We start from the raw sequence: 15,721 nt of genomic DNA on the forward strand, positions 1-15,721 counted from the left end.
CTTGGGCAAGTTCTGCCGTAGCTCATGGGATTGTAGATTTAAAGGTGAGAGGGATCTTAATAATCACTGAATTCACCCTCTATTTTTATAAATGAGGAAACTGAGACCCATAGAAGTTAAATGATTTGTTCAGGGCAACTCAACAATAAAAGTGTAAGCTCTGGAATTCAAACCAAAGTTTAGAACATTCTTTACTATAGCATATTCTCTCTCTCTCTCTCTCTCTCTCTCTCTCTCTCTCTCTCTCTCATCTCCTTTTTTCTTTCCCTTTCCCTTTCCCTCTCTCTTTTGTTGGGGATCTAAATATTTAGAAATTTCCTTTTTTTCTCAAAATATATTTTTGGGATGTCCTTAATATGTTCCAACCCAAAATAGCATCCCTGAATTCTGCCCTTTACAGCAAGACCTCTTTGAACATCATTACTCTCTCTCTATAGAATTTCCATGCATCCTTAATTATTAGTCTGAAACCCTCTGCAGTGTGCTTTCTATTCACTTCTGTCCTTTCTGCCCTGCATCGTTTTGTATATTGTCTTCCTTCAATAGATTATATAAGCAACTTGGGGGCAAGGACTATTTTTCTTTTTCTTATTTATATCCCCAGAAGTTAGAAGAATTCCAGGCACATAATAAAAATTTTTTTGTGCTATATTGCACTTCTTTTGAAAAGAGAGGTATATAGTTCACATTTCTACAACATATTAAGGTTTTCAAAGCACTTCCCTTATCATTGTTCCCCTTGAGACTGGAAGTGCAAGTTTTATTATTCTTTAACTATTAATGAGGAAATTGAGGTTCAGGGAAATTAAATAACTAGCCTATAGTTGTAGCTAGTAAATATCTGATTTGGTAGTTACTCTTGTGTTTCTAAACTTCAGAGACTTCTTCTCTTTCTGACATACTTTAAAAACTATAGGCCAATAGGATCTTGAATTTAGAGAATGAGGCAGGACCTTCTTTTATGTGAACTCAACACATGAAATTCCAGTAGCGGTGATTCGCAATTAAAAAATAAAGGCAGAAAAATATATAAAATACAAAAATATCTAATTCCTTTAAAGTGTTGCAGCAGTTCATCTAATCTTGCTCATTCTCATTCTGAGAAACATTAAAGTGAGTCATTACGTCATTTTGAGCCAAACATCAGCTCTTGCATCAATCTTTGTCCAGGGTTCTTGCTTGCACTGTCATGCCAGTGTGAGAGAAGTGCTTCTTTTTGTTTCATTAATGTTCTTTGGTTATTAATAATGGTCCCAAAGTACAAGAGTAATGATGCTGATAGCTCTAAGAAGCCCAAGAAATTCATAAAGTGTCTAGGTATGTTTGTGAAAAAATGCTTATTATTTGGGTTTATTATTATGTAGTATTATTATGTGACATTTTCAACTTACACAAAGGTTCTTGAAATGTATTGGTCCTGTAAAATGAGATCCTATAGTACCTTAGACTTAGGAGCCATGTACTTCAGTTCTTAGGACAATGTCTGGCACATACTAGGTATTTAATAAATGTTTAACAACTGATTTATTAATGACCCAGCTTTCTCTTTTTATAGATGAAGAAACAGAATTAAAAAAGCTGAAATAAGGTACCTGGTTCATCCATACAAGTAAATGAAGCATACGGAATTTGAATCCAGGTTCTTTATATAGAAAGCCAATGGTCTTTTATAGCTCCATGCCAGTGCCTATCAATCCACCCTCAGCATTTTAAATGTCCTTAAGGAAAAAAAATCATGGCTTTACTTACTGGTCAGTTCCATTGTCTGGTGTACCTGGAATAAAATACAAAATACAGTTTGTGTTTGAATCATAGAATTTTCTTTCTAGAAGGAAACTTAGAGAAGTTTTTAGTCCAATCCCTGCCTGCGGGAAGACAAAATAAAACACAACAACAAAACCCTTTATTAACAGTTGCCAACGTCCAAGGAATGATTCTGCGTGGTTTCAGAATTCTGTATTGCTGTTCCTAGAGCCAACTTATGGTTTCTTTTCCCCCATAAACCATTACCTCAGGTTTGGTTACCAATCATACTGGAATTTCTGGGGTCTTCCTGAACAGGTCAGGTCCAGATAATTTAGTTCCCAAATTATTAGGAGAATTCTGAGTTTTTCTTGGGGCGCTTTGATTCCATGCAGCTGTGTGAGAATACTGCCCATTACAGCAGGTCCTACAAATATCTAATGTCACTCTAGTGCTTCCAGGCACAATGGATTAAATTACTTTCCAGACAGGGGAATTGGATTTTCCACTTTCTCCTTTGTGCTTTTCTCTTACTTGGGATGCAAATCATAGTCTTAGTAGAGCAGCAAAACTGCAAACTCCTGCTTATAATTATCTCTCAAGGCAAGGGTCAGAACTAGCCCCACAGAAACGTCACCCAAGATGTAGCTAGATCTCCGTGTGTACTGGGATTAGTCTGTGGAAAACACACGGGGCCATGGAATTTTAGTTTTATGTTGACCCTATTGCCAAACTGGAGTTGTCCGTTGCTCAGGTCTCCATGTTTCGGGCATCTGGTCTCTCAATTATTATGTTATGAGGGTTTTCTTTGGCCATTTTTCAAAATGGACTTTTTTTGGAGCTCACTCAATTTTACCATATCCAAAACTACAAGGATCTTTATGTAGCCTTATTCTTTCTTTCATTAAGTGCTTTCCTTCCTGCATATAGTATATAAATATATACGTGTATCTCTCTCTCTCTATTTCTATACTATATAAAGGTGTGTGCATATATGTACTATATAAATGTGTGTATGTGTATATATACATAGATATATATATACACTATATAAAAGTATATATATATATATATATATCTTTTTCAGTTCTGTCTGACTCTTTATAACCTCATTTAGGATTTTCTTGCCAAAGAAATTGGAGTGTTTTGCAATTTCTTTCTCCAATTAATTTTATAGATGAGGAAACCGAGGCAAACAGGGTTAAGTGACTTGCCTATGGTCATATAACTTAAAGATATTTGAGGCTAGATTTGAAGTCATGAGGATCAATCTTTCTGACTCCAGGCTTGGTACTTGATCCATTGCACCACCTAGCTGATATATATCTATAGTCACACACACACACACACACATATATGTATATATATATATCATGTATGACATATATACACATATGTATATATATATATTTTGATACATAGGTGTATATATATATGCATATATACAGGTGTGTTTATATATATGTGTATATTCACTTATATTTATATCTATCTACATACTGAGTAAGATGAGATTAGCTAGTTATTAGGAAGTACCTAGCAGGAAGGAGCTGGAGCTGGGAATTCCAGGTTGGAATGAAGGAGGAGGAAGTCTGTGCTCTGAGTGTGGACTCCATTAGTGGTGGGCAAAACTGTTGCCAGCCTGGGAGACCTCAGAGCAAAGGACACCCTGCTTCCTGTTTTCCCCTGGGATCCTGTGTGGTGTGGCATCTAGAAAAAGAACAAGATCTACAGAGCCAAGAGAAGAGGTGTAGTTTGAGTTCTGGCAGACAGTGCATCAAGCAAACCCTTACTACTTGGTTCCTGAGACAACATTAGCTCCTGGCATCCAGAGATCATCAGTGGATTGCAGTGAGAATCCCAAAGCCACAAAAGCCCTAGCTGTACTCAAGCCTGGCAGGTTCCAGGTTTGAGGCAGAAACCCAGAGACTCCATTTATAGCTCCTTGGGCCCTGTTAGTTTAGATCACTTAGATAAGAGTAGAATAAGTCCTCCCATTGTCCTGTGGTTTTATCCCTTAGATTTTAAGTATAGAAATCCTTTCCCACCTTTTAGTCTAACATAATTAAAGCTGTTAAGTCCCTTTTACCTTGTTAGCCTGTTACTATACTCTGGTCTAGTGGAAGCTGGGTGACAGTTAAGATCAACTGCCATTTCTGTGGAGATCCAGTAAAACTCTGGTCTCTTCACCCTGATCCAGTCTCTCATAAATCCTAAAGTGTGTTCCCACAAACCACTTAGTTTATTGTAATATCCCTGGTGACCCCATTACCTCACTTATATTTTCCTACAGTTTGGCGACCCAGATGGGACTCAAACCCACAATTCCCAGCTCCAGCTCCTTCCTGCTAGGTACTTCCTAATAACTACCTAATCTCATCTTACTCATAACAATACACACATTCATACATATAAACACACAGACCAAGTTAAGCTGTGAACCTAATCCTGTTCCTCTCCCCAAAGACTGAGGTGATAAAAAGGGGAAGGGCAATTATATTCCCATGTGCTGGGGATGCAGTAAGTTTGCATATGTGTGATTATATTTTTCAAAAATAACTATTGGAATATATGGATTATTAGGGTATGAGCAATCTAGTAATTCTCTAATTCCCTGAAAAATAGACTACTTTTTCCTTTTAAGATACTGAAACCATTCTTGAAACTTGATTAACTCAAGGTTTGAAAACTTAGACTAATAACAGAACTTCCTCATTGTTTGGGTATTAAAGAGCCAGGAGGAACTCTTGGTCTGCTGTGATGTTTGACTGTTAGTCTATGACAAAAGGCATTTTTCATCCATTTGGTCTTTAGAGACATTGATCTCTTCTGAGTGATTACACATTTCTGTTTGGAGGCTCTTTGAAGTCCTAAAGTTTGATTTGGTTACTATAAAAGAACAAAGAGGACCTTATGATCAAAGGGGGATTCTTTTTTTTAACTCTTACCTTTCATCATCAAATTAATATTATGTTGGTTCAAAATCAGAAGAGTGTTAAGGGTGAGGCAATGGGGGTTAAGTAACTTGCCTAGGGTAACACAGCTAGGAAGTGTCTGAGATCATATTTGAACACCGAACCTCTCACCCTAGGCTATCTATACACTAATCTACCTAGCTACTGTTGAAGTTCCTCTTTGACCTGGACTATGCACCAAGTCTCCTCTACCATTGTGACAAATTAATAGATTTGGTGAGCCTTCAACTCCTTGATTAATGCCTCACCTGAGCCTTATCATGGAATAGGACTAATTCTATTATTACATCTTCTAAGGAATCCTGAATGATCTCTACCTTTTGATGGGAGGCAGTTGCTATAAAAAATCTTGTAAAATAATGTTTTCCATTTAAAAGCTTTTTCACAAAGAAGAAACACAAAGGAATCTTATGCCCTTGCTATCTATCATTATGTTGCAAAATAAGGTGGTCTATTATTGTATATTACTTATTGTTCCATATTACTGCTTGTTCCATCCTACTCCCCTTGTTAATTGGTATGGGTACCTTCAATTTATGTCTAGATTACTATGATAAAGACATTTTATAAATTGGAGAGGAAGCATGTAGGTCAATAATCATTGTTGTATTTACTCTTGACCTTTTATCCCCCACTACCATCAAAGTCCAATATCTTTTCAATGCTTTTGGGGTCTTCTCCTTTAGATACCTTATAAACAGTTATTTAATACTCTCAAAGTTGTATTGCCTCCAGTATAATCTCCCCTCACTATGTTTGTCCAATATGGCTATTTTTCTCATCTTTGTTCTCTTTAGTGCCATTTCTTCCTCTTTTAAGAATCCTTCAGGGACTGTGGTGTTGCTTTTAATTATAGTGAATCCATCATCCTTGATGGGGAAAATGTCAATAAACATTTATTAAGATCTAGATTTACAAAGAAAGGCAAAAGACAGTCCCTGCTTTTGAAGAACTCAAGGTCTAATGGGAGAGGACATTGCATAAAAAAAGAAGCTGAAATGATGGTAAAGGTGGAGGATGAAGAAAGGATATCCAGTAGACAGGGGTTCATCATGAAATTCTGAAGCTAGTGGGAAATGATAAGATGGCTTCCCTGGGCCACCTCAAAAAAATGGAGACTCTGGAAGAAACTCTCTGAGATCTACACTCCACCCAGGAGAACAACTGGGTGAGAAACTTTTCATTGTTGAATGTCCTTGGAGTGACTAATTAGGATCTTGCCATAGTTTCTTTAAGCTGATACTATACTTTGTTGCTTTTTTCCCCCCTGCTGTATGAAGTGATACTGTTCATAATCATACATCATTCTGTAAGGAAATAAGTAAGGGGATAGTAAATTTCATAGATCAGCTTTAAGGGGAAAGGAGGAGAATTTGGATACAAGCCCTGGGAGAAGATTCTGACAAGAAGAAAAGGATCTTGGGAGTTTTTACTGGAAATTAATGGTCACTCTGAATATAGTATTGACTGAGTTAGGAAGAAGGCTTTTTTGCTCCGGCAATTTTCCCCTTGGAAATCCTAATCTTGTGGAGAGATTAGTGATTCCCGGGTTTGAGAATCTGTCTTGGAGTATGCTGCTTTCCCTGAAGTACAGAGACCATCTGCCTGAGATCCATCTGTCAGAAATCCACTGGTGAAGGTAAAATCCAGAATTTGATCATCTGGGACTCTGGGTATCCCCAAGAACAACTCCAGGCTTTAGGTAAGGGCTCAAATGCATCTGTGAGTCCTTCTTACTTATCCGTTTTTGTAATCCATATTAATTAGGTTAGTTTATAGTCAGCTGGGTTTTGGGGGTTTTAGTTAGAGATAAGGAATTTAGAGTAGCTTGAGTGAATTCTCAAGGAGAAGAACTAATTCACTGTGAGATGAAAGTAGGTGGGTGGAGATTAGATCTATAGTTTTAGGAAATTACCTATCATCTCCCTTTACTCTTTTTATAAAATTAAACTTTGTTTCTAAAGCCAAGGGGTTTGTGCTTTACTGGTCTAGATAGTTCCCTAGGTGGTGGTTATCATCTCTCATCCATCTAGGAAGGATTTTTATTTCAATTCTTCATAAAATTTGATGGATGAGTTTACATTCTAATCCAGTGTTGCCTTTGCTAACCCTCTCTCTCCATATTAAATAAATAATTCAGATGTCTTTTAATTAAGCTTAGCTTTTTTGGTTTCCTTGTGGTGATAATTAATCAATATTAATTAAGGTTCTGTATAAAATTACTATTACTGGCATCAATGTCAGTTCTGTTGTCCATTTCATATATTTTATTTTCAATTACCTTTTAATATAATTCAGAGTTTAATAATTTATTTGCATTCCATATATTTTTCTCATTTCTAATTGTTATTCTTTATTCCTTTTTTTAAAAAAATAACATTCTGATTTTAGCTCCAAGTTAATGGTCTGACTATCCAAAACGGACTCAGGCATAATTCCTATACCAATGGCAGGTCTTTTCCTGTCTTTCAAAATAAGTCAATTTTGTTCCATATATTGTTATTCATGCATTCCATAACTAGTGCTTACCAGCCTTTTAAAAAACAAAATGTTCATGATATAGAGGTGTGAGTCTTTTTTTAAAAAATATACATGCCTTTGGACTTACTCATTTCTTTCATTGGTGCATAAATTGAAATTATTTTTCATAGTAACTTTTTAGAAATACTTGTAATTAGTATTGGAACATATAACTATTGTTTAAAATGTTTCTTGTAATACCATAAAGCTCACTGTACCAATTTCTTTTTTAACTTTTCCAAAGAGTATCTAAGAAACCAAGAAGTTCATTTAGCTGCAACTTCTTTCCACTTTATGTGATCATGGTAAGAATGTTAAGATTGATATGATTTAGCTCTTCCAGAAATATATTTGGCAATTCTATAGGCATCTCATATTTCAATTACCAACAGTCAAACTGAAATTTTCATTGATCTTAAAATACTATGATTCCCACCATCACCATAGAAGCAGAAGGGGGCCACACAAAACTGAGAACCATTTGTAATTTTTTGGTTTGATTAGTTGCTATGGTTCTCTCACTGGCCCAAATAATTGGCAGATGGTCAGACCACTGGTGCTGTACCTCTCTGAAGTTTAACCAAGTTGGTCCTTGGAAAAATGACTGATTCTGTCACAGCTGCATTTGAAGTTTTTCCAATAAGTTTTCAAGAACCTACCAGAACTTGTGCTCTGCTGACAAAGCTTTCAAGGAACCCAGAGTCACCTCTATCCCAAGATGAGGTATGGAGTAAGATTTTTTGGAGGATTATAGCCCAAATGGAATAAAAGGAAAAATAAAATCACTACTCAAAATAATTGATTCTCACAACAGAGAAATAATACAAACTAAACTATAATGTTTGATTTTTTTCTCTTTCTAATTCATAGAAGTCAACTATTCTTCTAGAAATCAACAATGTCTTCTAAATGATTTTATAATTTCATTAATTATACTTATCACAAGTGTAGACATGTCATACCCAGATTTCTAATAGCTTCTTTTCAAATTGAACCATTTACTCATTGATTTAAATGTTTATAAATACTTTTCTTCATTTGATTTGGCTTTCCCACCATTACAATTGAAAATTGATATTTTTAACCATTTAGATCATAACATATACATTGTTACAATTGGGTGAATGTTCACAAACATTTATTTAAGTGCCTGCTATGTTCTAGCCCTGTGCTAGGCTCTGAGAATCTTGTTATTCATAGCTTCTGATTATTATAGTTCACACAGCATTTTTGCATGCATTATCTCATTTGATATACTTAGAATCCCCTCTGAGAAAGGAAGTGTAGAATCTCAAGAGTTGAAGAAACCTTAGGGATCATCTTCTGCTATTATTGTTTAGTCATGTCCAACTCTTCGTGAACCCATTTGGAGTTTTCTTGGCAAGGATACTGAAGTAGTTTGCCATTTCTTTATGCAACTTATTTTACAGATGAGGAAACTGAGGCAAATAGGATTAAGCGACTTACTGAGGATTTCATAGCTAGTATGTGTCAGAGGCTGGATTTGAACTTGGGAAGATGAGTCTTTCTGACTTCAGTGTCCACTGCATTGTCCCAGGGTTCAGTAGCCATCCCCATTCTTTTTTTTTACAGAACCCTTTTACAAAATTCATGGCAAATGGCCAAACAGGTTCCACTTAGTTTCTGTGTGTCCTTACAAATATTTACTACTTACTAAGACATTCCAGTTAGTTTTTCTGTTACATTTAGCCTAAATCTAATTGCAATTCACAATTGTGTCCTCTTGGTTCAGGTAGAACATGTCCAGTCTTTTTCCCATGTGGACAGTTATTTCCATCTTACAGATGTGGAAACTGAAGTCCAGAGAAATTCAACAATTTTCCCGAGGTCATAAAACAAATGGTGAATCAAGACTTGAGCTAAAATCTTTTGATTTCAAGTAAAGAGCTTACTTCCACATCCCACATTCTCAACTCTTACAAGTAGCTAATAGGATGAGTTTTGTTGTTTTTTTTTTATGGAGAAATTTCACCTACATACTCGAAGGGTTTATTAATTCCTGGTGTTTAATGGTAATATTACACTGATAATCATACTGGAACTTATGCTTTTTCTCACCAAATTGAACATTATTCAGACCATGTTGGTTAATTTGGTGATTATTCAGTTACCTATGAGATGCATGTGTTATATGTATTTTGTGCCCTTGGTTTTAAGCTGCTTCTTCTGTTTTGATTTTGTTCTGAGAGTCCTAGCCCTTAGACAAACATCCTCATTCACAGGAAAAAAAATAACTTCCCAGATAACTTACTTTTAGGTTCTCAAATGAAAAACTACTTTGTCAGCTTAAAATGTTTTGATTGATGAATTCAGATCCTGATTCTTCACTCACATATTGACAACACTGACTGGCTTTATCTAGGTTTTTTGATTTCCCATAAAGGGCAGAACTGGTGGTTTAGAAGGTAAAGGAAATTAAACTAATTCATGAAAATGCTCTCTCCCCCACCTCTTGAAAACCTTCTAAGGAAATTTAGATGGTCTTCAGGACTCTTCCCACATTCTTCCCTAGAAGGGTGGGGGAGATTGATTTGTTTTCTTCTTGTTTCCCACAGAGAGCTGAAATGAATATGTCTGGTTTTCCTTGATAATTTTAACTTGGACTTTCCCTGTTCATGCCTCAAACCATTTGTGTGCCCTATAATCATTGATTAGTCCCAGAAACTGCATTTCTGAGCTAGCTAGTAACACTTCACCAGCCGGCAGAGCCCAGAACACTGTGGTTTTGTATGTCTTATAAAAATAATTGCTATTGATTTTTCTACATCTGACAATGGTTTGGTAGGCTTTTCTTCAATGAAATATTTAGTACCAAGGGTGCCATTTTATGTGATATTTAAAAAATAAATGTCAAATGAAAACCCCATTCTTTTGAAATACTGGGTTCTGGTTTAGAATCAAGAGATTTAGAGCTCTATAGGGACCTAAGAGATTGCATCTAAGCCCTTTATTTTACAGATGAAGAAACTGAGACTTAAAGAAGTTAGGGTGCCTGCCCACAGTCACATAATGAGTAAGTATCTGAGGTAGGATTCAAACTGAGGCAACCCTTATTCCACGTCTAGCACTCTATACATTATGTTGTTATATTGGTCAGAACACATCTGATTACAAGAATAACCTGCTTTAGATATCAACGACTCCTTTTCCACAGAGGGAAGTAGGTTCAAAAATCTCTATTAGTAGTGCTAAGCACTTAAACATTTCCCCAATGGTTCTCTAAATAGGAAAGGATCAACATAACATCCCTACTCCTTACCTGTATGAGACTGCAAGGTAAGGATGCTTCTTGTCTGACCCTTTGTGAAGAAGAGGGCAAAACTCACAATCAAGAAATAACACTTCTCCTTTCTTCTCTAGTAGTACACATTTGTCCCCACTGAGACTTAAAATGGGTAAAGGCCAGGATAATTTGGGATAATCCTCCCTACAAAAAATATTAAACACATACCTGGGTCTGTCTTCCAACACATTCGGTACAGTCCTACCAGAATGAATACTGAGAGTGTTATTACTATCAGAGCAATAACGACTGGCAAAATCACACCTGAAAAGAGTAAGGAAATTGTATGATTTGGGGAAATTACTAGGGAATAGGTCATAAAAATGTTAACATTAATCACATGTTGCATTTGTATTGCACTTAATAGAATGAAAAGGAGAATCACACAAATTCATTTGATATCTTCATAATAATTCTGTCAGGTAGACTGTATAGGTAGGTCTCATGATCTGCCTTTTATTGTTTAGTAAAGAGAAAATTCCCTTCATTCATTTTTTTCTAATTTCATGGAGAAAAGTCAGTCTTTTAAAAATTAGGCATGGTAATTTTAGTTCATTTAATTGTATTTTGCCTCAGCAAGGCAAAGAATTTAAAAATTGAGAATATGAATCTATATTCTGTTGAGAAGAGAAAAGGTAAAGAAGATGATGGATACTGTTTTTCTATTCAAAATTTTCTCTTAAGTCTTCCAGCTTCCAAATCTAGCATTCTACACACTATGTACCTAAATAGAGTTCTGGACTTGGAATCAGAAAGATCTGAGTTCAAATCTAATTTCAGACACTTACTAGTTGCATGCCCTTGGGGAAGTCACTTGATCTCTGCCTCAGTTTCCTCATTTGTAAAGGGCAAGTGAATCGTAATAGCACCACCTAACTCTTAGAATTTCTGCATCAAATGAGAGATGTTTTCCAAGTGTTTCTTAAACTTTAAAGTGCTATATAAAATACTATTATTATTATGCCACTCATTTTTGGTGTGATTATATGATGTTAGAAGTTGGATAAAATATATGAAATATTACAAAATCATGCCTGATGACTAATTTAGGAATCTTGAATGGTACTCTTCTGAGTGTTCTTTGTTTTGGTAGTGGTTTATAATTGTGATTGTTTATTGTTTTCATTTCTTTGTTTTGGGGGCAAGCAATTATTGCCATTAGCTGAAGCAAATGGTCTAAATCAGCTCAATAGAAATTATTTTTAAATACTAAAATGAAAAGACATATATAGAAGGATTCCCAGTGCAAAGTCTAAAAGAGAAGAGAGGTTCTCTATAGCTTGTGAGGTTCTCCAAATGGGACTATTTCTGGATCGCTTTGTACTGATTGTATCAAGTCTTAGAACAAGTGAGTTCCCCAAAAGGCTGGCCTAAATATTCCAGCAGAAAACAGAAATATATATATATGTGAGTGTGTGTGTGTGTGTGTGTACATACATAGATAAGGAATACCTATTTTCCAGGCCATTATATGCAGTTGAAAGGATAACCCATAAGACTGGTCTATGGATATATGTATTTCAGATGAACACTGTGAATAGGCCATCAACAGAGCCCAGAAATGGCCTGGGATGTATTTGAGAGACTGAGTAGTATTTTAAATAGTCCCAAGCTTCTCCCTGAAACAAAAACATATCTTTTTAATATCATATCCTTGCAGTGATTCACAGCTGCAAAACACTACAGTGTCTGGAGAATTAAAGTTACGAGTCATCCGATGCATATTGAAAAGGGACAGGGAGCCTGATTCCACTATAACCTGCTAAGAATTGTTCAAGAGAAGTGGGTCTAAAGGATGTATTATTATCAGAGAAAAGGCAGATGAATACCAGAATGAGCATGCTCCTTTAAGAATAGCATTAGGAGCACTTAAAATTATTTGATCTGGCAATGAACATAGAAGACAAAAACAGAAAAGAGTCTTGTTCTTTTTATTTTTACTATGTTGAAGCTAAAAGAAGGACATAGATGAGATGACAATAGATGATAAAGGGAAAACAGAACTTCTCAATCCTTCTGTTTTGCTTCTGTCTTTACCAAGGGGAATGATATTCATGTAAAAAAACCGCTAGACCAGTTCTAGCAAGTTGTAAAGGAGTTGACTTTTGAGTTAAGTTGTAAATTATATGAACACACTTGGCTACTTTCAATAAATTCAAGTTAATAGACCCAGAAGAGCTATACTTAGGGTCCCCAAAGTCTTAATGCAACCGAAAACTGCAGATTTTAGAGACCCCTTGTACATCCGTGGATGCTGATTAAAGTAACAGACATGATTGCTGAGCTATTGTCTTTGAAGAATCATAAAGAAGAGAAGTGCCATGGGTCTTTGGGAAAGAAATGTGTCTCTAAAGAAAGAGTAGAATCTTCATTGATTTGGACTTTGATTCCTGGCAAAAATTCTAGAATAGATTATTAAAAGAAAAGATGGTTTGTATTTATTTTTTTAATTTTTTAAACATTTATTAATATTTATTTTTTAGAAAAGTTAACATGGTTACACAACTCATGTTCCTACTTTCCCCTTAACCCCCCGACCTCCTCCAACCCCCATAGCCGATGCACATGTCCATTGGTTTTAATATGTGTCATCAATCGAGACCTATTTCCAAATTGTTGATAGTTGCATTGGTGTGGTAGTTTCGAGTCTACATCCCCAATCAAGTACACCTCAACCCATGTGTTCAAGCAGTTGTTTTTCTTCTCTGTTTCCAATCCTGTAATTCTTCCTCTGCATGTGGGTAGCATTCTTTACCATAAATCCCTCATAATTGTCCTGGGTCATTTCATTGCTGCTAGTACAGGAGTCCATTACATTCTATTTTACCACAGTGTATTGGTCTCTGTGTACAATGTTCTTCTGGCTCTGATCCTTTCACTCTGCATCAATTCCTGGAGGTCTTTACAGTTCACATGGAATTCCTCCAGTTTATTATTCCTTTGAGCACAATAGTATTCCATCACCAGCATATACTACAATTTGTTCAGCCATTCCCCAATTGAAGGACATACACTCCTTTTCCAGGTTTTGCCACCACAAAAAGCGCAGCTATAAATATTTTCGTCCAAGTCTGTTTATCTATGATCTATTTGGGGTACAAACCCAATAATGGTATGACTGGATCAAAGGGCAGGCATTCTTTTATAGCCCTTTGAGCATAGTTCCAAATTGCCAGCCAGAATGGTTGGATCAGTTCACAACTTCACCAGCAAAACATTAATGTCCCAGTTTTGCAACATTCCCACCAACATTCATTACTCTCCCCTTCTTTCATACTAGCTAATCTGCTAGGTGTGAGGTGATACCTCAGAGTTGTTTTGATTTGCATTTCTCTACTTATTAGAGATTTAGAACACTTTCTCATGTGCTTATTGATACTTTTGATTTCTTTATCTGAAAGTCGCCTATTCATTTCTCTTGCCCATTTATCAATTGGGGAATGGTTTAATATTTTATACAATTGGCTTAACTCTTTGTATATTTGAGTAATTAGACCCCTGTCAGAGTTTTTTGTTGTAAAGATTTTTTCCCAATTTGTTATTTCCCTTCTGATTTTGGCTACATTGTTTTTGTTTGCACAAAAGCTTTTTAGTTTGATATAATCAAAATCATTTATTTTACATTTTGTAATTTTCTCTAACTCTTGTTTGGTTTTAAAATCTTTCCTTTCCCAAAGATCTGACAAGTAAACTATTCTATGTTCACTTAACTTATTTATAGTTTCCCTCTTTATATTCAAGTCATTCACCCATTCTGAATTTATCTTGGTGTAGGGTGTGAGATGTTGATCTAAACCTAATTTCTCCCACATTGTTTTCCAAATTTCCCAGCTGTTTTTGTCAAATAGTGGATTTTTGTCCCAAAAGTAGGGCTGTTTGGGTTTAACATACACTGTCTTGCTGATGTCACTTACTCCAAGTCTATTCCATTGATTCTCCCTTCTGTCTCTTAGCCAGTACCATACTGTTTTGATGACCACTGCTTTATAGTATAGTTTAATATCTGGTAATGCTAGGCCCCCTTCCTTCACATTTTTTTTTCATTATTTCCCTTGATATTCTTGATCTTTTGTTCTTCCAAATGAACTTTGTTATTGTGTTTTTTTCTAATTCAGAAAAGAAGTTTTTTTGGTAGCTTGATAGGTATGGCGCTAAATAGGTAAATTAATTTGGGTAGAATGATCATTTTTATTATGTTATCTTGTCCTATCCATGAGCAATCAATGTTTTTCCAATTGTTTAGATCTAGTTTTAATTGTTTGGAAAGTGTTTTGTAGTTGTTTTCGTATAATTCCTGTGTTTGTTTTGGTAGATAAAATCCTAAGTATTTTATATTGTCTAGGGTGATTTTAAATGTTGTTTCTCTTTCTACCTCTTGCTGCTGTGATGTGTTGGAAATATATAGAAATGCTGATGATTTATGTGCATTTATTTTGTATCCTGCAACTTTGCTAAAGTTGTTGATTATTTCTACATGCTTCTTAGTTGATTCTCTAGGATTTTTTAAGTAGACCATCATATCATCTGCAAAGAGTGATAGTTTAGTCTCCTCCTTTGATACCTTCAATTTCTTTTTCTTCTCTAATTGCTACTGCTAGTGTTTCTAGTACAATGTTAAATAATAGAGGTGATAATGGGCATTCTTGTTTCACTCCTGATCTTATTGGGAAGGCTTCTAATTTATCTGCCTTGCATATTATGCTTGTTGATGGTTTTAGGTATATACTGTTTATTATTTTTAGGAAAGGTCCTTCTATTCCTATTCTTGTCAGGTTTTCAATAGGAATGGGTGCTATATTTTATCAAAGGCTTTTTCAGCATCTATTGAGATAATCATGTGATTTTTGCTAGTTAGATTGTTGATATGGTCAATTATGTGGATGGTTTTCCTAATGTTGAACCATCCTTGAATTCCTGGTATAAATCCCACCTGATCATGGTGGATGATCCTCTTGATCACTTGCTGTAGTCTCTTTGCTAATATTCTATTTAAAATTTTTGCATCTATGTTCATTAGGGAGATTGGTCTGTAGTTTTCTTTCTGTTTTTGATCTCCCTGGCTTTGGAATCAGTACCATATTTGTGTCATAAAAGGAATTTGGTAGGACTCCTTCTTTGCTTATTAAATCAAATAATTTGTATAGTATTGGGATTAGTTGCTCTTTGAATGTCTGGTAGA

The 15,721-nt window shown here is 35.4% G+C and overlaps 1 protein-coding gene across 1 annotated transcript in view; it reads right to left on the reverse strand.

The window, feature by feature from the left end:
• EMCN (endomucin) overlaps positions 1-15,721 on the reverse strand; it is a 170,995-nt gene that overhangs the window by 24,792 nt on the left and 130,482 nt on the right. The window contains exons 7-8 of the mRNA XM_044681625.1: positions 10,711-10,806; positions 1,750-1,774 (exon numbers count right to left, since the gene is read on the reverse strand). Coding sequence (XP_044537560.1) covers positions 1,750-1,774; positions 10,711-10,806 — 121 coding nt within the window. The remainder of the gene's footprint in view (positions 1-1,749; positions 1,775-10,710; positions 10,807-15,721) is intronic.

The sequence above is a fragment of the Gracilinanus agilis genome, chromosome 6, assembly GCF_016433145.1.
Source record: "Gracilinanus agilis isolate LMUSP501 chromosome 6, AgileGrace, whole genome shotgun sequence".
NCBI classification, from domain to species: Eukaryota; Metazoa; Chordata; class Mammalia; order Didelphimorphia; family Didelphidae; genus Gracilinanus; species Gracilinanus agilis.